This window comes from Anabrus simplex, chromosome 1, assembly GCF_040414725.1.
Source record: "Anabrus simplex isolate iqAnaSimp1 chromosome 1, ASM4041472v1, whole genome shotgun sequence".
Classification (NCBI taxonomy): domain Eukaryota; kingdom Metazoa; phylum Arthropoda; class Insecta; order Orthoptera; family Tettigoniidae; genus Anabrus; species Anabrus simplex.
This window is the reverse complement of record NC_090265.1, coordinates 1,328,657,553-1,328,684,036: the sequence shown is the minus strand read 5'-3', so window position 1 is coordinate 1,328,684,036 and position 26,484 is coordinate 1,328,657,553. Positions and strand designations below refer to the sequence as shown.

Genomic DNA, 26,484 nt, shown 5'->3' with positions numbered 1-26,484 from the left:
AAACAAACTCAGTTGTAACGGAAATGATAGTGGCAATGGGGCCCTTCACACTGGCGATTATTTCTTGCTTTATTTAATATACATACATACATACATACATACATACATACTGCACCCGTCCCTACACATAATGGCTCCGGCATGATATCTACAGGGCGTTAACGGGTTGGAATAAAACAAAATAGGCGCTTAACTAGACTCAGCTTAAAGGCATACAGGGTAGGAGACGGATCATACCTAATTACAATGAGAACACATTCGGGTTAAAGTTTAGATTAATACAAGTGGTTTATTAGGCCTTAATGATGATGATGATGGTAATGACGCATTTATATACAAATGAATTACATGGATTATTATCAATTGTTGTGGTTTGTTATCGACTTTTAGTCGTATGTGATGGATCCGAGTATTATCTATCGCAGAGCGATCCATTATGACGAGATTCGAACGGAAAAACACTTATCATAGACACTGAGGCTATGTGATATCATTGACCAATAGGATTAACATGCATGCAACGAGTCTGAGCAATCCCTATACTAAACACACAACTATTCCCCAACGAAGTACCAAGAAGGAACTCATAAAAATGTGGAACAAACGCCCGGGTTTGAACCGACCCTCACTTGTATACAATTCACCACCCCGATGGTCAGCACCATCGGCAACTCAATTATAATCACAACAAGATACATAAACACTTAGAGAACACAAATTATATACAGTAAACACGTGAGACATCCAGCCTTCGGTTGAGCATTGGGGTACCAATGCAGCTGTCGGGAACTGAACTGACACCCCTTTGGATGGAAGTGGGACTCTGAAAACCCTAAGCTACATTATCCTCAAATGAGTAATGACAGTAAACTAACAAGTACTGGTAACAATCGCCGTGTCATTTATTAGCTACTACATCATTCTGGCGTGTTGAATATTTCCATTATTAGGCGACTCTTCCGGGCCTCGTTCACTTTAACTCAAGGCTCCCCCTTCTACGAGCGGACGAGCATACAAAAAAACCAACACTTCTCCTCACTAGGTCAACTGCCCCAACCCCTGCACGGCGGGTGGTCAATGGCCTCGGCCTTCACAGGCATAACGCCCTTTCTTAACAAAACACCCCATCTCGGGGATCGTTCACTAATAAACTGAGCTTCATTGTTCATTAAGCAAAATTACATCGGCTCTCAATACTTCACTTCAATTCAACACACACATTCGTTTACAATATCATGATCCCGCGACGCGACACCGGTTTCTATGATACCAATACTTGCATGATTACCATAATTACAATTTATTATTATTATTATTATTATTATTATTATTATTGGGTTCATCATTACACTATCTCCCTACACGACTTACCTGGAAATTAGACCATACTGCGTGATCATAATTAACTTCCTCGTAATAACGGTGTAATTAATCCATATCTAAATTGTGATTTCTGATAAAATCGTCACACGGTAATACAATTATGAATTAAATATTCCTCGATTTGCACTTAAATTGTGATGAGCCTGCCAATTAAAATTGTACAATTCCTATCTAAATATATGTCAGTGGAGGCCTGTGGTGTCAGTTCCGAAGTCATATCTCGTAGTTCTGGGTGCTCACGGAATAAAATTACACTACTTACCAGCCATGCATTATCAACGCTGGACTAACTACAGCCTAACTTGAATTACTCTGAATTACTAAAAATTGGTTTCCTGACGCATCAATAATTACAAATTTCCCCAAATAAAATGATTAAGTCAATCTACTACTGCATGCAAACTTATCGTATTACACCTTTATTTACAATTGATTGCTCAGACGTGTTACTAATTAAATAAAGTAAATAGAAGCTACGTGTATCATGGTAGTACATCTACATTACTGAAGTTACAATCTCTAACATTATAGCGTCAGGTAATGATAACTGTTCCCCGCCCAATCTGATCACGTCATATTAAATATGAGTAATACTCATCTCCATCACTTGATGACCCGTTGTCAGCTCAGGAAGTCCATTGCTGGTTTAGTGCTGACCCATAGGCACCAAAGCAGTTACTGGAGGCACCATTCTTCTTTCCAACCGGGAGTCCATTGTTCTAGGTTGACGAAACCGCTGGCAGTATTCCTGAGGCACACAATACGTCACTATTTATTCCAAGATTTGTTTAGTTACATTCAGTGTGAACGTCCAGCCACGATAACGGACCTCACTCCGCAATCCGCGGTTCAGTATCGGATTCCGCGTACCTTTGTTACTACTCGACACAGTAGCGCCGTAGTAATAATAATAATATTATTACAAATTATATTAAATGTTCGCGACACGTCCCTGATCTTTAAAGTTTAGACACTAGCATCGCGTCTATCCAATCTCTGCAATATTTACGCACAGTACGCGATTTCACTTGTAAATTAAATTTAAATTCACTCAAACAAAAGATCGCTGGAAGCTCGACTGCACATAGCTTCGCCGTCTGTAAGCCACGAGTCCCGACTGACTCTTGTCCCTTCCTGCAGTAGTTTTTACTAGGGAGCGATACCCCTTCCACTAATTTGCGTAGCGCCTATTCCCGGCGTACTCGAGGCATAATAGTACGGGTAGTCGGTGACCAGTATCTAGTTGGTGCGATTGAGACATAACCACTCAATTATCCTTCGGTGAATCTCTTTAAATTAATTAAAATATGTTCTGCTTCTCCTACCACACGGGGTGAAGTCCCTCCGTCGAGGACGTGTCATGAGACTAACCAGATGGCCCCAGTACTTTTCCACGCAGAAACAACACAGTATTCTTTCTTCGGCTGAAAGTTATCACGGAAGAGGACATTAAATACTCTAAATAAATGTCCCAGTAACATTTATCCCTTTTAAATCGGGAGATGAGCCCCTAATTCGAGTTTTATTAATTTTCTATCTCGTAGGTAATTCAGTTGGCCAGTCCGAATCCAAGATGGCTCCTATATTCCGTTTCGAAAAAGTTAGTTTCCCCTCATTCCGTGAGTCTTGAGGAGGGATGTCTTCTCTCGAGTGATGTTACAGGGAATCCCCATTCGTAAACCCTCCCGGGTCTAAGTTGGCTTGGCTTCATCTACGGGGCCCCCGCTACACAAAGGATAGTACTGCGCAATAAGTCGCAGACAAAGAAATCTCGTAGAATAATTTTAAAATACACAATTTATCTATCTCAATGGTATGAATATTAATTAGTTTCGGTATGACCTCTATTAATGATATGAATATTAATCATTTTCAGCGTTCTTTCCCTTTAATAGCATTGCGTGCGTAATTACGGAGATCGATATCAACCTAAGGTCCTTGGATCATGCGCCTGTCGGGTTCATATTACCCTCTCCCCGAGAAGAAATGGGTTCAGGCACTGGACACATTTCGTCGCTAAATATTCAATAGGCAATATCGATTCACGACTGTTTCCAAACCTTTGCTTTCTGGCGAAGTTCCTGGTTCTCTCTTTCCAGATAATATGCTATCTGACGCAATGCTTCTCTGTAGTTCTCCAGGCACTGACATTCTGGACATTCTTCATCCCCAAGATCTCTCTGTGAAAACAAATTCTCCAAATAATTGACTTCTTCGGCTTCCTCATTTGGTCCCGACTCTTCATCTGACACGTCACGTCGATCTTCTTCTCCGTCTTCCTCATCGTCTTCTTCGTCCGTTGCCCCAAGTTCTTCTGCGTTGTTCACTTCTTCTAAGTTGCCTCCGGACGTATGGTACAACTTCAGATTTGCTGTCACGTTCGGGTAATTAATGTAATTCATCAGCTGCGCCTGGGTGATAATATTTACAAATATTTACATACATAAGATGACCGTCGATAAGTTAGGTCTTCCTTCATTAAGCCACAGAACATCCTCCAGGATCCTCTGTAATCTCATCGGTAGCTTTTGGTTTCCAGCTGCTTGAGTCCCCATGTGCTACGAACTCAAGACTTCCACTTCTTCTTGTCAATTGCAACATTGCAAAGTGCTGGTCCTTCTTGCTTTCTCGCTTACGTTTCAATTGCTCTACGTAGCGTTTGGGTTTCAGAACTCGTTCATCTCTCATCTCGTCTCTCCAGTTCACATGCTGTAGCTTCGAACCTCTGGTATCCCGACGTCAGCTTCTTAAACATGTCCCTCTTTCACTGGTAATCCATCCATACTTAATTCGGCGCTGCTTGTTGCGTTGTCGTCTCTTGTATCGGCTTGATGGTCTCTTCCTTTCTGCTCCGTCCTCGGATTTCATCTCGTCTTGCATATTCTCTATTTTTCCCTTGACGCTCCTGATTTCGTCGTTTAGGTGGATATTGTCTCGCGTGATACTGGTCTCAACCTGATCAAGCCGCTCAACTATTTCCTCGACTTTCCTTTCGCTTACTGCCTCTATCTCTATTCGTTTTTCTTCTGCCTTATCCTCAAGATTTGTAAACTTATCCTCAGAGTCATTTGTACTGTTCATCACTTCACTACTCTCTGGACTATTCTGATCCATTTGCACTTTCGATTTAACTCCGAACCCTTTTAATCTGTCCTGTCTCAGTTCCTCTGTGAGCCTTCTTATCCCACTACTTGCTTCCCTAATATCTGCAAACTGCCGGTCCATTATCCCCGTTAGACTGTTCTTCATTTCCTCCCGAAACTTCTTAAAATCGTCCTTTATACTCTCCCTAATCTGCGCATAGTTCCGATCCATTGTCTCCTCCATCGCCTTCCTGCTCTCCCTAATCTGCGCACTATTCTCTTCCATCTTATTTCCAAGTGTCTTAATATCGTCCTTCACGCTGACCATAATCTCCTCCATCAAAGCCCGCATGGCTTCACTATCCATGTCGCTATCCTTTGAGATGACAGGACCCCCCTCGCTAACGTCGGCGTCAACAAACCACAACAATATATAATTATTATTTATTTTAAAGGAAAAGATCCCTCTATCCAAACTTTACGTTCTTCCAGCTTCAAATAATTTTTACTTTAATCATCATTGCAAATTAATCCTCAAAAACGGCTATCATTGAAGCTGCCTAACTGCCTAACATCATTAAGGTTCATGAAATTTATAGGAAAAGCAACGGGAAATTTCCGAAAATGATTCTAATATTAGCCCTCAAATTCAGTTAATAAAGTTGCCGGTTGACCTGTGATTCTAAAATTGGGCTCGATTTTAAATACCAACACCTGTGGTATAGTGCCAGTAAATCAACCCATGCCTTCAGCATTGAGGTCCTTCAAACACACAAAGTCATCAGAATCTCAAACTGAACCCATGAAATCAACCTACTGCCACTCGAAAAAGAAAAGTAGGCGTGAGATTACCTCTTTTCATCCACGGTTATACTAACGTAAAATATATTTCCTAATAGCAGGTTGCTTGGTGACGAAACACGCACCACTAGCTAATATCCGTGAAGAGATATGCACTAAGAAAAAGCCACTATTCACTTCAAACCTCACTTATGGGAAATTCATTTTATTGTTTCCCCGGGATTCGAACTAATCCCCTTGAATTTTGGATACGCCCCTGCTTACGCGAATGTCATGGCTCTGCCCATATCATTGGACCATGACTGTGTTCTCATTCATAAAACGATTTAATATTGACATCAAGGTATCACTTATTCAACTATAATGAACTGGGCCTCGCGTGGAAATGTCAGAAGCAGACATGGGTTACCAAAATAATCGTGCCCACTCCTGGAAGCTGCACAAGTATGCCTTGCCTAATACACAACACGCCCCTATCTTCGCATTAATATTATGCGATATGTGGGATAATTATGCGCCTATTAAACATGAAAATACGTCCATTAAACCGTAAAACATGTCCCACCTGGAGCGTCATTTTTATATGGCAGGTAAAGTAAATATGCGCCCCTATTTAACAGTAAAACACGTCGGACGTTAGGCCGACATTTTATATGGCGCTATGGTACCCTTTTACGGAATTTCGGGCCACACGTTGCTCGGCTACCATGTCTACTATGGCGCTAAATTTCCTAAATCTGGGTAGCCCTTATTTACGGACATATCGAGCCCCCACAGTTCACTTACGCCCTTTTATCTCGCACCACGTTGGACGCGCCATTTTAGTATGGTGCGCAACGTGTAAATGTCAGGTAATATAAATATACGCGCCTATTTAACATTAGAACACGCCCCACGTTGGGCGCCATTTTAGTATGCACCCGTCCCTACACATAATGGCTCCGGCATGATATCTACAGGGCGTTAACGGGTTGGAATAAAACAAAATAGGCGCTTAACTAGACTTAGCTTAAAGGCATACAGGGTAGGAGACGGATCATACCTAATTACAATGAGAACACATTCGGGTTAAAGTTTAGATTAATACAAGTGGTTTATTAGGCCTTAATGATGATGATGGTAATGACGCATTTATATACAAATGAATTACATGGATTATTATCAATTGTTGTGGTTTGTTATCGACTTTTAGTCGTATGTGATGGATCCGAGTATTATCTATCGCAGAGCGATCCATTATGACGAGATTCGAACGGAAAAACACTTATCATAGACACTGAGGCTATGTGATATCATTGACCAATAGGATTAACATGCATGCAACGAGTCTGAGCAATCCCTATACTAAACACACAACTATTCCCCAACGAAGTACCAAGAAGGAACTCATAAAAATGTGGAACAAACGCCCGGGTTTGAACCGACCCTCACTTGTATACAATTCACCACCCCGATGGTCAGCACCATCGGCAACTCAATTATAATCACAACAAGATACATAAACACTTAGAGAACACAAATTATATACAGTAAACACGTGAGACATCCAGCCTTCGGTTGAGCATTGGGGTACCAATGCCGCTGTCGGGAACTGAACTGACACCCCTTTGGATGGAAGTGGGACTCTGAAAACCCTAAGCTACATTATCCTCAAATGAGTAATGGCAGTAAACTAACAAGTACTGGTAACAATCGCCGTGTCATTTATTAGCGACTACATCATTCTGGCGTGTTGAATATTTCCATTATTAGGCGACTCTTCCGGGCCTCGTTCTCTTTAACTCAAGGCTCCCCCTTCTACGAGCGGACGAGCATACAAAGAAAACCAACACTTCTCTTCACTAGGTCAACTGCCCCAACCCCTGCACGGCGGTTGGTCAATGGCCTCGGCCTTCACAGGCATAACGCCCTTTCTTAACAAAACACCCCATCCCGGGGATCGTTCACTAATAAACTGAGCTTCATTGTTCATTAAGCAAAATTACATCGGCTCTCAATACTTCACTTCAATTCAACACACACATTCGTTTACAATATCATGATCCCGCGACGCGACACCGGTTTCTATGATACCAATACTTGCATGATTACCATAATTACAATTTATTATTATTGTTATTATTATTATTATTATTATTATTATTATTATTATTATTATTGGGTTCATCATTACACTATCTCCCTACACGACTTACCTGGAAATTAGACCATACTGCGTGATCATAATTAACTTCCTCGTAATAACGGTGTAATTAATCCATATCTAAATTGTGATTTCTGATAAAATCGTCACACGGTAATACAATTATGAATTAAATATTCCTCGATTTGCACTTAAATTGTGATGAGCCTGCCAATTAAAATTGTACAATTCCTATCTAAATATATGTCAGTGGAGGCCTGTGGTGTCAGTTCCGAAGTCATATCTCGTAGTTCTGGGTGCTCACGGAATAAAATTACACTACTTACCAGCCATGCATTATCAACGCTGGACTAACTACAGCCTAACTTGAATTACTCTGAATTACTAAAAATTGGTTTCCTGACTCATCAATAATTACAAGTTTCCCCAAATAAAATGATTAAGTCAATCTACTACTGCATGCAAACTTATCGTATTACACCTTTATTTACAATTGATTGCTCAGACGTGTTACTAATTAAATAAAGTAAATAGAAGCTACGTGTATCATGGTAGTACATCTACATTACTGAAGTTACAATCTCTAACATTATAGCGTCAGGTAATGATAACTGTTCCCCGCCCAATCTGATCACGTCATATTAAATATGAGTAATACTCATCTCCATCACTTGATGACCCGTTGTCAGCTCAGGAAGTCCATTGCTGGTTTAGTGCTGACCCATAGGCACCAAAGCAGTTACTGGAGGCACCATTCTTCTTTCCAACCGGGAGTCCATTGTTCTAGGTTGACGAAACCGCTGGCAGTATTCCTGAGGCACACAATACGTCACTATTTATTCCAAGATTTGTTTAGTTACATTCAGTGTGAACGTCCAGCCACGATAACGGACCTCACTCCGCAATCCGCGGTTCAGTATCGGATTCCGCGTACCTTTGTTACTACTCGACACAGTAGCGCCGTAGTAATAATAATAATATTATTACAAATTATATTAAATGTTCGCGACACGTCCCTGATCTTTAAAGTTTAGACACTAGCATCGCGTCTATCCAATCTCTGCAATATTTACGCACAGTACGCGATTTCACTTGTAAATTAAATTTAAATTCACTCAAACAAAAGATCGCTGGAAGCTCGACTGCACATAGCTTCGCCGTCTGTAAGCCACGAGTCCCGACTGACTCTTGTCCCTTCCTGCAGTAGTTTTTACTAGGGAGCGATACCCCTTCCACTAATTTGCGTAGCGCCTATTCCCGGCGTACTCGAGGTATAATAGTACGGGTAGTCGGTGACCAGTATCTAGTTGGTGCGATTGAGACATAACCACTCAATTATCCTTCGGTGAATCTCTTTAAATTAATTAAAATATGTTCTGCTTCTCCTACCACACGGGGTGAAGTCCCTCCGTCGAGGACGTGTCATGAGACTAACCAGATGGCCCCAGTACTTTTCCACGCAGAAACAACACAGTATTCTTTCTTCGGCTGAAAGTTATCACGGAAGAGGACATTAAACACTCTAAATAAATGTCCCAGTAACATTTATCCCTTTTAAATCGGGAGATGAGCCCCTAATTCGAGTTTTATTAATTTTCTATCTCGTAGGTAATTCAGTTGGCCAGTCCGAATCCAAGATGGCTCCTATATTCCGTTTCGAAAAAGTTAGTTTCCCCTCATTCCGTGAGTCTTGAGGAGGGATGTCTTCTCTCGGGTGATGTCACAGGGAATCCCCATTCGTAACCCCTCCCGGGTCTAAGTTGGCTTGGCTTCATCTACGGGGCCCCCGCTACACAAAGGATAGTACTGCGCAATAAGTCGCAGACAAAGAAATCTCGTAGAATAATTTTAAAATACACAATTTATCTATCTCAATGGTATGAATATTAATTAGTTTCGGTATGACCTCTATTAATGATGTGAATATTAATCACTTTCAGCGTTCTTTCCCTTTAATAGCATTGCGTGCGTAATTACGGAGATCGATATCAACCTAAGGTCCTTGGATCATGCCCCTGTCGGGTTCAATACATACATACATACATACGATGTTTGTCCGGAAAATACGTATAAAAGTTGAATAATAACTTTATTTGACAATTATTCAGGTATTACAATATGGTCTCCTTCAAAGTACTCTTCCTGAGACAAGATGCACTTCTGCCAACGCCGTTTCCACTGTTGATAACATTGTTGAAAGTCTTCAGTTGTGATGCTGTTCAGTTGCCGTGTCGTTTCTCCCTTGATGGCTTCCACATCACCCAAGTGCCGCCCCCGAAGCACCATTTTGCATTTCGGGAACAGGAAGAAGTCACAAGTGGCTAAATCGGGTGAATAAGGCGGGTGGTCTGTCACGGTGATTGAGCTTCGGGCCAAGAACTCACGCACAACGAGCGACGTGTGAGCGGGCGCATTGTCGTGATAAAGGATCCACCTGCCCCCTTGTCCCAAATCCGGTCGAACTCGGGCCACACGAGCTCTGAGACTTGATGTTGATGCGCTGTTCCTCAATCAGTGAGAACTCCATACCGACGGCAGGTGAAAACGGGTAACTTTCAACAAGCAGCCGCACACTGCTACTGACACGCAGAGCTCTCCGACTCGAACTGAGCGTTGAGAAGATTGGCGACAACAGCAGTGCCACCTGCCGGCGCCTCCATGATACGTGATACGTCACCCCGACGGATTTATACGTATTTTCCGGACAGACCTCGTACATCTTCATTATAGTCTGTTATGCCTTTCGGTGTTCAGCTGCAAGCCTCTGTGAATTTACTAGCCGTCGCCACAATCCTCTATTTGAAACTGAACTGAACCAAGGTATGGCACTTCTGAGACATTCTGTGCAGGCTAAGTTCACGGCTCTATCAACAATAATTATTTCGGTCTAGTTCATATTAATTTGTAGTCCCATTTCAGCACTGACATTTTGACACGAGAAATTAATGAGTTCTGCCATTTTCTTCTCATCACTAGCAATGAGTGCTTTATCGTCTGCATAGCGGAGGTTGGATATTTTCTTACCACCAACAGGAAATCCGGCATCCCATTCCTCATTATATATTCGCCATAGATATTGAAAAGCACAGGTGACAATATATAGCCCTGGCGGAAATATTTCTGGATCTTTAAAATTCCCAGAGAGGTACCCCTTTATTTTAACCATAGCTGAGTTCGCTTCATACAAATTCCTTATCAGCCAAACCAGATGTGTAGGATAATTCAAAAATGTAATCATGCACATACTAAGTGATTTTAGCCTTGGTCTAGGAAGTCTGTTTGTATGTATATAGTCTTTACCCTCTTTCCATCGGCCATCGATATTTCTATTTTCTGAATTTTAGGGTATACATAATAGACTACTAATAACAGTCTGCTCTTGGCAGCGTCGTGGTCTTCGATTCGGAGGGTCTCGGCTTGCTTCCAAGTCGGTACGTTCACTACAGGGTCTCTTATATAAAGTAAGACCGTTGAAGCGGTGTTTTTACTCTCCGAGACATAAGCTATTGTATGGGAGGCGCGCGCGCATGTTTCATGACCTTGCAAGCATCAGTCGCCAGTCTCAATCTCAGCCATTAACATGGTGAGACAGTTATCATTGCAACACCGTATTTTCGTATGTAAACGTTCTCTCGCTATTGGTGTGCAGAAAATACAAATGGTGTTCATAAAGTCTCTCATTATGATAGGAAGATTGGTGTTGTGTGTGCTGTTGGTGTAAGACGAATAATTGGTACTTTTTATTTCGAGACGACAGTAAATGCAGAGAGGTACCAAGATGATATTTTGACAGCGTTCTTCCATCAGTTAACGGAAGAAGTAAAATTGCGTGGGTGGTTTGAACAAGATTCACGCCCTGCTCACACAGCAGATGATTCCCTTCTTATAACCTCGGAACTGTTTGCAGACAGAGTGATCAGTGCTGGTCTATTTCCCATCGTTCTCCAGATCTAACTGTGTGAATTTTACTTGTGGGGTAAACTGAAAGAAAAAGTGTATCGAACAAATCCTCACACAATGGAGGAAATTAAAGAAAATATTAAGAACGAAATACAGAAACATTACAGAGTCAGAACTTTCTCGCGTCAGCCAGAATTTGGTTATCACATACAATGCCTGCATAACCCAGGAAGGACGGCAATTACAGCAAATTTTATAAGGTAAAATTTCATATAAGATTGTATAACGCTTAAAGAACGGCGGCCACGCGCGACATAAGTTCGGCTGAGGCAGCTGCCGTAGCCCAGAGTACAAACACCGTGCTGTCGGTCTTAGTTTATAATAGAGATCCTATATAATAAACGCAGTGCCTAATCGAATAAAATATAATATACAAAACGATGAAAGGCAAAGAGTGTCTACACAATTAAGTCTGACGATGTTGGGTCTAAAAGGAATATATGTCTAACAATACTTGATGTCTAATAATGACAGAATATCAAAGAATTCCTCATCCTGTTAAAGAAACTTATTACATAAATCAACGGTGGGTAGAGGCAATAGTATCAAATTATCAGTCATACTGCACCTGTCCCAGCTCCACAGGACATCAATAAAATAACCAAGTTTCACAAATAAATATCTGAATGGAAATCTGTTGAATGAGATATTCGGCAATCGATCCCGGGCATCGAAATCCCATCCTCCCTCCTTTCATTGTCTCCACGGCTAAACTCAAGAGCATGCTGGTCAATGGTCTGTTGGACCAAAACGGGCACTAATTTAAATATATTGAAAGTAGGGTGTCCTCCAACATGAGAGGAATACGCTACCTACTAAATGAGAAGATTTTTGTTCCCAATCAAAAACATAAAATTTTAATGAACTGATAGAGTCACAAGGGTAAAAATATATACACGGGACATTGCCATATAAACATACAGGATAAATCAATTATCTGGAGAGTGTCTCCATATTTACGTTAGTCTGTTATAAATCTGACTCTCATTTTACACTTCCAAATCACCTTGTACAGACGCACTTGAGAACTTAAATTTTTCTCTGAAAAGGGCGTCCCCTTTCTATGCTAACGATACCCGCTGGTATTTATTACACTACTGTACAAGAAACAAACGATTAAATATATTCATTTGGTATGACACTTCTCGCGAAACGACACAATCATTGGTGTCTCTCATGGTATTGAGGCATCTAACGAAATACTGTTACGCACATTTCTATATTCACGAAAATCATATCATCGTATTTGCATATTAGAGTTTACCTAAGTACCTTAATGAATTACTACAATATCGCATAAGCATGTTTCTCCATGATGCCTTACACTAATATATCACAAGGCGGACCCAAACAACGTTGGTTTCCTGTAATAATAATAATAATAATAATAATAATAATAATAATAATAATAATAATCGTATGGCCTCAGCTACCGTTTGCAGACATTTCGATTTGACGCCATCTGGCTGTCTGCTCGTCAATTTCGACGTTCCGGTTTACTCTGTCTGCCATCTAGCGGACCTAGAGTAAACCGGATCTCTCTTGGGCGTCTATGGCTGAGATTTAATTAATTTTGTCGGGTAAATACCAAATGTATCACCAGAGTTCTTTTACATGCCGACATCGTACGACATGGAGTGCCGAATGGACTTTTTTCCGCCCTTCAAAAATCCGACTACCTCTGCCGGGTTTGAACCCGCTATCTTGGGATCAGGAGGCCGACACTCTACCACGGATCCACAGAGACACCATAACACCATCGAATTATACAAGCACATAAAAAGAACAAATATATAAAAACAATCATCTGAAATTATGGCAGCAATATATACACTTCACACACAAGAATGCATATAGAAACTGCGACCCTTCCAGGTCTCCTGGTATTGATCCATAGACGTCAATCTACATGGAATCGAACCCATGTTCTTCAGACTACGGGGTACACGTCTGAAATCCTACCTTCGATCTCATTTAATAAAGAAAAATGGGTGGAATCACTTCGTCTCATGGAAGCATCGAGTCTGCATCGCTGGCGGTAATCTATAATTTGCATGTGGTTATTAATACAGTGTCCAGATGTAGCGAACTTATCGCGTGAATGTTCCAAGCACTTGACAGCCAAGCGAACCCTGTCTCTGGGCTCAACGTTATTTCGTACAAAGGGGTGGTAAATATGTCACTGAGCAGTCGGCTGCTTCGTCAGCTGAGAGGAAACACTTTCACTCTCGTTTCCAGTTCCTGTGCGAAATGTCCCCTTCGCACGACATTCGCCTTGTCTAGGCACACATTATTATTATCATTATTATCAAATATCATTTTATCAACGACCCGGCTTCTTTCAGCTTGACTATAATTGTAATATTCATCTTATTCCTTTCATCTTTCCGGTCTGTCACTTCAAACACTGGCATACGAAGCGTACTTCCCTCCCTCACACACAAATATCTCAAACCACAATGCTCATTCATTTTTTTGCTATTGGCTTTACGTCGCACCGACACAGATAGGTCTTATGGCGACGATTAGACAGGAAAGACCTAGGAATGGGAAGGAAGTGGCTGTGGCCTTAATTAAGGCACAACCCCAGCATTTACCTGGTGTGAAAATGGGAAACTACGGAAAACCATCTTCAGGGCTGCCGACAGTGGGGTTCAAACCCACTATCTCCCGGTTGCGAGCTTATAGCTGCACGGCCCTAACCGCACGTCCAACTCGCCCGTTGCTCATTCATTTAGAAGACTCTGTATCACCAGGTACTTTAACTAACACCATAACACTCGCGTACTAATTAAATAATGGATCGTACCCCGCGTCACGTCTCGCCATCGTCTGGTCAGCAGCCTTAATATTACAAGTAGTAGTAATATCTACATTACTTGTGAAGCATTAGAACAAATTAACTTGAAACATTCTGACGACTCATAAAGACTAATGGGACTATAGTGACTTAGAACGTATATTGAAATATATATATCCCAGCTTAAAATGCTTCACATTTAACAACTCTAGGGGTCTTATAACTAATTCATGCATTAATTTCACGGGATAAAATTGTGATCACCCCAATCACAGAAGACAAGTCCACATACAACCATATTAATAAAAAGCTTCAATTCCTTCAAAACACGCCTATAGCGCTTACCTATCCTTTATGTATTTACATGCAATAAAAAATTTTATGTACATAACTTTACACATTTTACGGGATATGAACTTCATGCTTAGAAACTGGAATGTACTTAAAGCCTCTGCTTGTAGTCGTCTGTCATTGGAAGGCACATCTGGGGTGTTTAAGCTGTCATCACTGTAGTCTTGTTAACGGAAGGTCCTCGGTTCGTCATCTGCTTGGTCCTGTTCATGATGGCTTGATCTGCAAACTGCCATGGACGTTCTGGGTGTTCCTTGAAGACCGCAGGCACACAGACGCGTCCTAGACGGTTCCTAATCCTGGAGATTCAGGCACACAGCGCGTTCTAGTCGGCCCCTCGTGGGTTCAATGAACACTCACATACACATGGTCAAACGGGAAAAATTGTTAGTGGAATACTGTTTGTATTATTTAAAATTAATTATTAAGGATAGATCCACTCATTAATTCGAATAGTCTACCCGAGCAGCGAATACGTTCCTGGAAATCACTACTTCTGTCCTCTTTATTGTCACACGTCACTAGTCAAGAATATTGTTTTCTATGTGAGCGCTCCTTGTTTAACAAGACGGCATTCCCTGGCTTAATCTAGCATTGCCTATTGCCTCGTACGACGTCTCCCAACACTTCAGTTTCTTTGATTACGACAGGTTCATTCTCGTAGGATATGTTTACATCTCACTATGTAAGAGCGATTTGTCGGAAGCTTGACCCGTTCTTTAACTACTATTCATGTGAGCCTCCACTGTTTGTTAACAGTTTGCACTCCCTTAATATGCGAATATATGAATATGGGGGGTTACAAGCACCTACATTCGCACACCACAATCCTGCTTTCATCCCGTACGATCGGAGTATATTCCATGTAGAACTGTCTGATATAGAACAGACTTCACTGAACACTATTTTTCAAATTTGAATAGCACCTACTATTCTTCAATATCACTGCACATGGCCTACTATGAACTATGAAGACTACTTCCGAATACAATAACGAATGAATGCATGAGTAATGGGCCTAGTCTGGCCGTTTCTTTTATAGAGATCTGGTCTTCTGGCAGTGGAAGTGGTAAGCTCCACCCCTTCTGAAAGATCGCTCCGCTAATAGTTACTTCTCAGAGTCGAGTGAGCACTCAATTTGTAGCCCTTAAATTCTTCTATCTACTGATTGAGTTTCATTCAAATCGCATCGTGGGATCGTTGGTAATCTCGTCGGCTTTCCATTATAAATTGGCGCTTTAGCCATTGTGTCGTGGGGAACCCTACGTCTCTATCGCGTGGTTAGACCTTCAACATCTAGTTCCTATTACCCGCACCTGTCTAAAGTGCGTCATTACTGATCCACTCGTTATGTATTACATAATATTATTTCGGTATCATTGATTAACATATGTCACTTTTTTGATGAATATAAATAAATAATGAATAAAATATATAAATAAAATCACTCAAAAACTTAATAAAATTAATAAGCATAATTAACCGAAATGTCCGTAGTATGGGCGCCAGAGTTCACCAGAATGGATCCCTCGAATTTAGATAACAGCATGATAAACTTTATATCCCAGGGCGTGTACATAATGCTGCGTACTGGTACATCTGCTGCAGGCCTTACCTAACCTCCTGAAAACGACTAATTAGGTAGGAACTGCACCTAGGTTCATCAATAACACTGATTCTAAAATAGCTAACTATATTCTTAACAAATTCCGTGCATGAGCACCTCATCAACATACAACATTATACATATAATACACACATAAAATATTGCTGGAAGACTCCATATTTACAACAACAACAACAATAATAATAATGAAAATCGTGGGAAAACGAAAGCGAGAACTAAGCTACCATTTGTAGATAGTCCGATGAACAATGTACATGTATGAAGATAAATACCCTTCACTGTCTCTATATCAATTCGACTTACCGATTCTCATAATCGGCAGTTATCACATCACACAGATACTGTACCTTGTACTACTGTGTTCACATATTTTAACACTTGTAAAGATATATACACACGCCTGTCGATCCTCAACATAAATTATGGAAAGTCTGAGATAGCTTTCACCAACATATAATGCTAGGCCGCCACAAGTGCTACAATACTTAATGCGCAAGCACTCTCCACAATCATCCACTTCCCACGAACATAACAAGACTACGCTCCACGAACGTTTGAAGTCCAGTCCATTGCTGCCGTGTCACTCCAGTACCGTGTATCAGCACTACTTCCTTCTCGTACAGTGCGTCAGTTGTCGTTCCTTCATATAGTGTTACTGCTTGTAGTTGTAGTAGTTGTCTTCCTTCTCGTTCCTTTACAATCACCCATACAATGTCCCCTTACAATGTCCCCGGTTGCCGCCGTATGATCAATCTTTATAGACATCAACATCCCCCTTCTCTCAGATGATACGCCTGGATTGGTGCTTGCCAGCCAATCATGGGTGGTCCTCTTCTCAAGCCCAAGCCCTGAACTACTTCTTCCTCCCAAGACAATAACAAACTCTGGGGTATATTCCATGAATCACCAAACTTTCCTAATACAACAACAAGCTCATCTCATCAGGCTGGGATATATACATGACTAATGGAATTTCCTGACACAAGTACATCACAACAAACACTGGGGTAGCCAGATGACTCATCAGAATTACCAGAGTTATTAAAGTAATGTTTTCCCACTCGTGCAAAACAAATTACTCATACCTACATATGTGGATATCTTCCAGCTTACCAATATAAATGGCAAAATATATAAATGAAATAATAATAATAATAATAATAATAATAATACTAATAATAATAATAAAAAATCGAATACTGACAATAATATCTCTAACTTCTACATATAATTCGGGGGTGTGATATATGTACTATCACACATAAAATACTCTGGTTCAAGAGAGTCCCTATTCATCAATTTCCATAAGTTAGATCCAATCCTTTATTATTATTATTATTATTATTAAGAAGTGAAGATTGTGTGTTGGCACCCGTGAATCTGCGGGGAAGTCGCTGAGATTTTTTAGTTCCCGCGTTAACAACACACCGTGATAAACTCCGCCTTCTGACCTAAATATCCTCCTGCGCGTGGCGTGCTATCTCTTCTCTCTGTCTGCGGAGTGAGAGCGTTATTTCAAGGACTCGCTGTACGTAGCTCCTTTTCTCTCTGTGCATGTAACTAGACCTCCGCTCTCCGAACTAGCGCAGTGCCACTCGTATCCCGGGCTGGGTGAGAAATTTTCATTATGACACTATATGTCGCAGAATGTCGCGGACAACGGCATATATTATTAACTGGACCCCATGACATGCCTATGGAGTGGTGATGGACGGTTACAATACAAGGGATGCGATGAAATTAAGAACCACTTAAGAGCGCTTAGCTACAGGTTAAAATGCTGTAGTATGCGGTGAAGAGGAAGACAGTGAGCAAAATCTTTTATGACACACCTTTGAACTGTAATACAACCACATTTTAATAAATATTTGGCACTCTCTCCTTAACATTACGGATTTCCTTCCTCTATAATAATATATAGTATAAGCTCTAATATTAATATTACCAGTACTACTTATTTTACGTACCACTAACTATATATACGATTTTCATTGAATCTCGGGTGCCAGACTTTCTCCCGCAGAAGTTCTTTTACGCACCGATAAATCTGCCGACACGAGCCTGACATATTTCAAATACCGCCGGACTGAGCCGGGATCGAACCCGCCAATCTGAGCTTAGAAGGCCAGCTGTCTACCGCCTGAGCTACTCAGCCCGACTGTATGGATGCTATTTATTGGACTTCATAATGTAGGTTAACTTTACTTATCCAACATTTCATAGACGTACAATAGATGTACGTTATGCATTGTTAGACGTTGTTCACAGACATTATTTTGTGTACTTAATATTGTATACGAACTATCATTAGATTTAAGCACGTATACAATGTGTTATTGCCCATTAATTATGTAGACCTATCGCCTGTGTATAATTCCCGATGGGCTGAGATTTATTTCCGCGTCCGGTTCATTCCATTTGTTTGAAGACATACTGTTTGTGTTAATACCACCTGTCCATTTACACCACACATCACACTACCAGTCACCTCAGAAAGAAAGTAACATCAAGTTGATGTCAGGAAGAGCATCCGGTCATAAAACTAGAGTGAAATAAAGGTGGTGGTGGCTATAGAAGGCAAGGTTGAAAGACATAATAAGACATAACTACTCTAATAAAAAAAGTTATAGATATACACCAAACTGCTTCTATATGTTCAGAAAATGTATTGCACAGAATGCAGTAGATATACATGGTGAATGAGTTGTTTAGTTTTTTATATTTCGTGTCCTCACTCTCGAAGTATTTCTAAGGTCTTTGGCTTTGCAGGTACATAGCAGCGACTCAGTTTCAGCCAACCCATGCGAGGAAAGCCTTCCCCTGTTTCGACGAACCGAAATACAAAGCTACGTTCAAGATCACCATCGACACTCCCGAGGGATATGCCAGCCTTTGCAACTCGCCACTGGAGAATACTCCGGAGCCAGGGTGAGAGTAATATTTGTTATTATTATTATTATTATTATTATTATTATTATTATTATTATTATTATTATTATTATTATTATTATTATTATTATTATTATTATTATTTTGTAGGGGTTTAATGTTGCACTAATTCAAGGAAGTACATATTTCTGCGACACAAGGGTGGGAAAGAGCTAGGATTGGGAAGGCAGAGGCCTTGAACTTAATTAAGATACAGCCGCAGTATTTGCCTCATTTTATTTCTTTTAGTTTTCCCCACTTACAAGATCGGGAGTATATAAACAACGCCATTGGTCATTAGGAACTAATTTACGATTTGCTGATTTAGGACTACTAAGCCACTGAACATAAGCATTTGGAAGTCACTATAACATAGTTAAAATTTCACTTAGTATTCTTTTAACTTTCAAGTGTGTGGGGGGAGGGAGGGGGGGAGTATACAAAAGGCAATTGTCAAGGGGTTATTCTACATTCTTTCTCTATTGGTTTGACCTTGAGTATTACCTACTGCACCTGTTCATTCATTTGAAATTACGAAATATTATAGGTATTAAAGAGGAGAAACTGGGACAAATATTCCTTTATAGGAAGACAAGTTAGAGACTGGAATAATTTACCAAAGGATATGTTCGATAAACTTCCAAATTCTCTGAAATTATTTAAGAAAATATTAAGTAAAAAACATATAGGGAATCTGCCACCTAGGCAACTGCCCTAAATTCATATCAGTGGTAATGATTGATTGATTGATTGATTGATTGATTGATTGATTGATTGATTGATTGATTGATTGATTGATTGATTGAATATTATACAGGACGGAGGATAACTGATGCACCAAAATGGATACAATTCATAGATCTTAATATACACTGAGCCATCCCGGTTTCACACCAAACTCTGCAATTGGACTTGTGTTTTATTGTGTATATATATATTAGTGACTAGCAAGATACCCGTGCTTCGCTACGGTATTATACTGAAATTTATAATTGAATGTTATTGTTTTAGATATATAATCCGCCGAAATTCGCGATCTGATTCGTTTTCTAATAGATTACGGCAAGTTTCCTCCCCTTTTTCAATCTTTCTTTCCAGCAATCGATTTCATACTTCCCGGGCTAGGTCCAGGTATTCCACCCAGTTACTTGGGTCCCTAAATCTTTGCCATATTTTCCTATAAGCATTTTTAATATGGATCAAATCCTTCAGGGGATCTGTCGTGGTGTCGTCTTGGGTGCCTTGGCGGTAGCCTACTGAACCCGCGGCCGGACTGCATTCTTAGTCATTAGCCGTCCAGGACCCGTTTCCAGCGTGGTCCGCACATGTGACGACGGTCCAGAACATTATTATTATTATTATTATTATTATTATTATTATTATTATTATTATTATTATTATTATTATTATTATTATTATTATTATTATTATTATTATTATTATTATTATTATTATTATTATATGTTCTGGATCCCACAGCAATATGCAAGTCCGCTACTTGGCGGTAAATTACATCTGCTGCCTTTGTTATTGTTGACAATGTGACCAGCACCATTGTCGCGCTTAGGCAAGTGTGCGGGATTTCTGGCGATACGAATGACATACCTCCGTGTATTATTGACCTTATTATAGAGGTGAACAATTTGACGGCCAATCTCATTCCTATAGTTTATTTCAAATGTGTTTAAATTTTTATTTATATGCCAGGAGAATCTACTGTAATCTAAGAGTGTTCTCCGAAGGAAAAGATGGCTGTTGGAAACGAACCCAGGAAAGATTAAAAATGATCGGTTCATGATCAGAATAAGTACATCGAAAGTCTACAGCCTGTTTCCTATCATTCGACAGGATCAGGGATGGAATGAATAAAGCCCCATCTAGCGGCGACAATAGGAATTGTGCCGGCTGCCGAAGCTCCCCTCTGGGGCAATAATCGATGAGTGACAAATGAAATGAAATATTGGACAGTGTTGCTGGAATGAATGATGACAGGGAAAGCCGGAGTATCCGGAGAAAAACCTGTCCCGCCTCCATTTTGTCCAGCACGAATGTCACATGGAGTGACCGGGATTTGAAACACGGAACCCAGCTGTGAGAGGCCGGCGCGCTGCCGCCTGAGCAACGGAGGCTCCTTATAAGTAGATTATGAACAGTAAAATCAATTGGTCTCACCTTCTTTTACACCCCACCGCCGTTAAGTTTATTTACCCCCACCCCCCAAAAAATTAAAAGAAGGCGTGTTTCTTTATGTTTAAAGGAGATTCCAAATACCAATGTTCACGTTTATTACATTCATTTTTGAGATATAAGTATCCCCTTAAAAATAATTCACTTTTTTTAACTTCCTTTCACACCCCCCCCCCCCCCATCACAAAGTGATATTAAGGCAAAAAGTACTTGTTCCTTTAATAGTAAAGGATCTTCTAAATACCACTTATTACCACTCTAACCTCTTCAGTTCTTGATTTATGTGTCCTCATGAAAGGAATTCAACTCCTTTTCACTCCCGCCCCCACCCTAAGATTGTTTCCCCCCCAAAACGCGCTTTTCTTTGTTTTTAAAGGAGATCAAAATACCAATTTTCATGTCTGTAACAACTTTAGTTTTTATTAGATGTATGTATTCTCATACAATTAAGTCAATTTTTTCAATCATTTATCCCCCCAAACCCACTTCATTGGATTTTCCGAGAATACGTGTTTGTTTACTTTTAAAGCAGATTCCAAAAATAAAATTTCGCGTGTGTAACATCTTCATTTTTGAGATATCAGTAGCCTAATTAAAAGAATTCAACACCATTTTCAGTTTCCGAAAACTAAAAATACACGTTTCTTTATTTTTAATAGAATAAAAAAATTACCATTTTTCACTTCTGTAACATGTTAAGTTTTTTGAGATATACTGTAGAAATTCTCATTTTAAACTTTCAGCCCTTTTTAGTTCCCCTTAAGTGGAGTTTCCAAAGACAAATCACCTATGTTTCTTTACACTTACAGGAGATTCCAAATACCCACTTCTTACGTCTGTAACATTTTACGCTTCTCAGATATTCTGTAGATATAGTCTTTCAAAAAATTCACCCCAATTTGCCACTCCTGTTTAACCGCCATTAATTGAATTTTCCAAAAGCAAAAATATACGTGTTTCTTTATTTTTAAAGGAGATCCCATTTACAAATTTTCAGTTCTGTAATATCTTCAGTTTCTGATATATATGTATCCTCATTAAAGGCATTCAACACATTATTCACCCTTTTACACCCCTCCTATTGGGATTTAGAGAAAACAAAGAAATACGTGTTCCTTTATTTTTAAGAGAGATTCTAAACACCAATTTTACATCTGTAAACGTTTAAAGTTTTAAGATGTAGACACACTCATTTTAAAAATTCACCCCCCCTTTTCACCCCCCATTATTTGGATTTTCCCAAAACGAAAAAATACCTGTTTCTTTATTTTTAAAGTAGATCCCAAATACCAATTTTCAGGTCTGTAATATCTTCAGGTTCTGAAATATAAGTAGCCTCATTAAAGGCATTCAACCTCTTTTTCACCCTTTTCCACCCTTCCTATTAGGATTTTCTGAAAACAAAAAAATACGTGTTTCTTTATTTTCAAAGGAGATTCTAAATACCAAATTTTACATCTTTAAACTTTAAACGTTTTGAGATATAGGTACACTCATTTTAAAAATTTCATCCCCCTTTTCACCCCCCGTTATTTGGATTTTCCCAAAACGAAAAAATACCTGTTTCTTTATTTTTAAAGTAGATCCCAAATACCAATTTTAATGTCTGTAATATCTTCAGTTTCTGAGATATAAGTATTCTCTTTAAAGGCATTCAACCCATTTTTCACCCCTTTTCACCCCTCCTATTGGGATTTTCCGAAAACAAAAAAATACGTGTTCCTTTATTTTTAATGAAGATTCTAAATACCAATTTTTACATCTCAAAACTTTAAAACTTTTGAGATATAGATGCACTGTTTTTAAAAATTCACCCCCCTTTCACCCTCGCATTAATTGGATTTTCCAAAAACAAAAAAATATGTGTTTCTTTATTTTTGACAGCGATCAAAAGTACCAATTTTGAGGTCTGTAATATCTTCAGTTTCTGAGATATAAGTAGCGGTATCCTGATTAAAGGCATTCAACCCCTTCTTCACCCCTGTTCACCCCTCCTATTGGGATTGTCTGAAAACAAAAAAATACGTATTTCCTTATTTTTAAAGAAGATTCTAAATACCAATTTTCACATCTGTAAACTTTTAAAGTTTTGAGATATAGACACACTCATTTTAAAATTTCAACCTCCTTTTCACCCCCTTAGCGACGGAATATCCAAAAATCCTCTCTTAGCGAGCACCTACATCTTAATATGAATATATCCCCAAAATTTCATTTCTTTATGTCCAGTAGTTTTGGCTCGGCGATGATGAATCAGTCAGTCAGTCAGTCAGTCAGTCAGTCAGTCAGTCAGTCAGGACAAGCTACTTTGTATATATAGATACTAGCATGGTACCCGTGCTTCGCTACGGTATTATACTGAAATTTATAATTGAATGCTTATTGTTTTAGATATATAATCCGCCGAAATTCGCGATCTGACACGTCTTCAGCGAGAATCCACCAAAATTCCCGATCTGACTCGTTTTCTATTAGAATACCTCACGTTTCCTCCCATTTTTCAATCTTCCTTTCCAGCAATCGATCTCGTACTTCCCGGGCTAGGCTCAGGTATTCTTCCCGGTCAGTTGGGTCCGTCAATCTTTGACATACCGTATATTCCTATAATCATTTTTAATCTGGATAAAATCCTTCAGGAGATCCGGCGTGGTGTCTTATTGGGAGCCTTGGCTGCACTGAACCCGCGGCCGGCTGCATTCTTAGTCATTACCCGTCCAGGAGCCGTTTCCAGCGCGGTCCGCACATTTGACGACGGTCCGGAACATTATTATTATTATTATTATTATTATTATTATTATTAATGTTATTCTTATTCTTATTCTTCTTATTATTATTATTACTATTATGTGTTGCTGGGATGAATGATGACAGGGAAAACCGGAGTATCCGGAGAAAAACCTGTTCCGCCTCCGTTTTGTCCAGCACGAATGTCACATGGAGTGACCGGGATTTGAACCACGGAACCCAGCTGTGAGAGGCCGGCGCGCTGCCGCCTGAGCAACGGAGGATCCTTATAAGTACATTAAGAACAGTAAAATCAATTGGCCTCACCTCCTTTTACACCCCACCGCCGTTAGTTTTTACTGCCCCCCCCCCAAAAAAAAAAATTAAAAGAAGGCGTGTTTCTTTATGTTTAAGGGAGATTACAAACACCAATGTTCACGTCTATTACCTTCAGTTTTGAGATATAAGTATCCCCATAAATATAATTTACTTTTGTCACTTCATTTCAAACTACTCCCCCCCCCCCCCTAAGTGAATTTTCCCGCAAAAAATACTTGTTTCTTTAATAGTGAAGGATCTTCTAAATACCAATTATCACGACTCTAACTTCTTCAGTTTTTGATTTATGTGTCCTCATGAAAGGAGTTCAACTCCTTTACACTCCCGCCCCCCAAGATGCCTTCCGCCCCAAAACGCGTTTTTCTTTGTTTTTAAAGGAGATCCAAATACGAATTTTCACGTCTGTAACAACTTTAGTTTTTATTAGATGTATATATTCTCATACAATTAAAGTCAATTAATTTTTCAATTCTTTCACCCCCCTCCCCCCGCTTCATTGGATTTTCCGAGAATACGTGTTTCTTTACTTTTAAAGCAGATTGCAAATATCAAATTTCACGTCTGTAACATCTTCATTTTTAAGATATCAGTAGCCTAATTAAAAGAATTCAACACCATTTTCAGTCACTTTCACCCCTCCCCCCTCCACTCAAGTGGTATTTCCGAAAATTAAAAATACACGTTTCTTTATGTTTAAAAGAGATAAAAAGACCATTTTTCACTTCTGTAACATGTTAAGTTTTTTAGATATACTGTAAAAATTCTCATTTTAAAATTTCACCCCTTTTGGGTTCCCCTTAAGTGGAGTTTCCAAAAACAAATCACCTATGTTTCTTTACATTTACAGGAGATTCCAAACACCCACTTTTTACGTCTGTAACATTTTACGTTCCCAAGATAATCTTTCAAAAAATTCACCCCAATTTGTCACTTCTGTTTAACCGCCATTAATAGGATTTTCCAAAAACTAAAAAAATACGTGTTTCTTTATTTTTAAAGGTGATCCCATATACAAATTTTCAGTTCTGTAATATCTTCCGTTTCTGAGATATATGTATCCTCATTAAAGGAATTCAACCCATTTTTTACCCTTTTACACCCCTCCTATTGGGATTTACAGGAAACAAAAAAATGCGTGTTCCTTTATTTTTAGAGGAGATTCTAACTACCAATTTTTACATATGTAAATTTTAAAGTTTTAAGATGTAGACGCACTCATTTAAAAATTCACCCCCCTTTTCACCCCCCCCCCCAGTATTTGGATTTTCCAAAAACGAAAAAAATACGTGTTTCTTTACATTTAAAGTAGATCCCAAATACCAATTTTCAGGTCTGTAATATCTTCGGGTTCTGAAATATAAGTAGCCTCATTAAAGGCATTCAACCCATTATTCACCCTTTTACACCCTTCCTATTGGGATTTTCCGAAAACAAAAGAATACGTGTTTCTTTATTTTTAAAGGAGATTCTAAATACCAATTTTTACATCTATAAACTGTAACAGTTTTGAGATATAGATACACTCATTTTAAAAAATCACCCCCTTTTCACCCACCCATTAATTGGATTTTCCAAAAACAAAAAAATACGTGTTTCTTTATTTTAAAGGAAATCCCAAACACCAATTTTCAGATCTGTAATATCTTCAGTTTCTGAAATATATGTAGCCTGATCAAAGGCTTTCGACCCCTTTTTCACCCCTTTTTCACCCCTTTTCACCCCTCCTATTGCGATTTTCCGAAAACAAAAAAATACGTGTTTCTTTATGTTTAATGAAGATTCTAAATACCAATTTTTACATCTGCAAACTTTAAAAGTTTGGAGATATAGATTCACTCATTTTAAAAATTCACCCCATTTTCACCCTCCCATTAATTGGATTTTTCAAAAACAAAAAAATACGTGTTTCTTTATTTTTAAAAGAGATCAAAAGTACCAATTTTCAGGTCTGTAATATCTTCAGTTTCTGAGATATAAGTACTGGTATACTGATTAAAGGCATTCAACCCATTTTCCCCATTTTCACCCCTTTTCACCCCTCCTATTGGGATTTTCTGAAAACAAAAAAAATACGTGTTTCCTTATTTTTAAAGAAGATTCTAAATACCAATTTTTACATCTGTAAACTTTTAAACTTTCGAGATATAGACACACTCAT

At 39.3% G+C, this 26,484-nt stretch overlaps 1 protein-coding gene across 1 annotated transcript in view; it reads left to right on the top strand.

Moving 5' to 3' along the window:
• The window catches only part of LOC136878619 (aminopeptidase N), a 146,403-nt gene that overhangs the window by 32,905 nt on the left and 87,014 nt on the right, over nucleotides 1–26,484 (top strand). Inside the window, exon 3 of the mRNA XM_067152095.2 lies at nucleotides 18,918–19,076. Coding sequence (XP_067008196.2) covers nucleotides 18,918–19,076 — 159 coding nt within the window. The remainder of the gene's footprint in view (nucleotides 1–18,917; nucleotides 19,077–26,484) is intronic.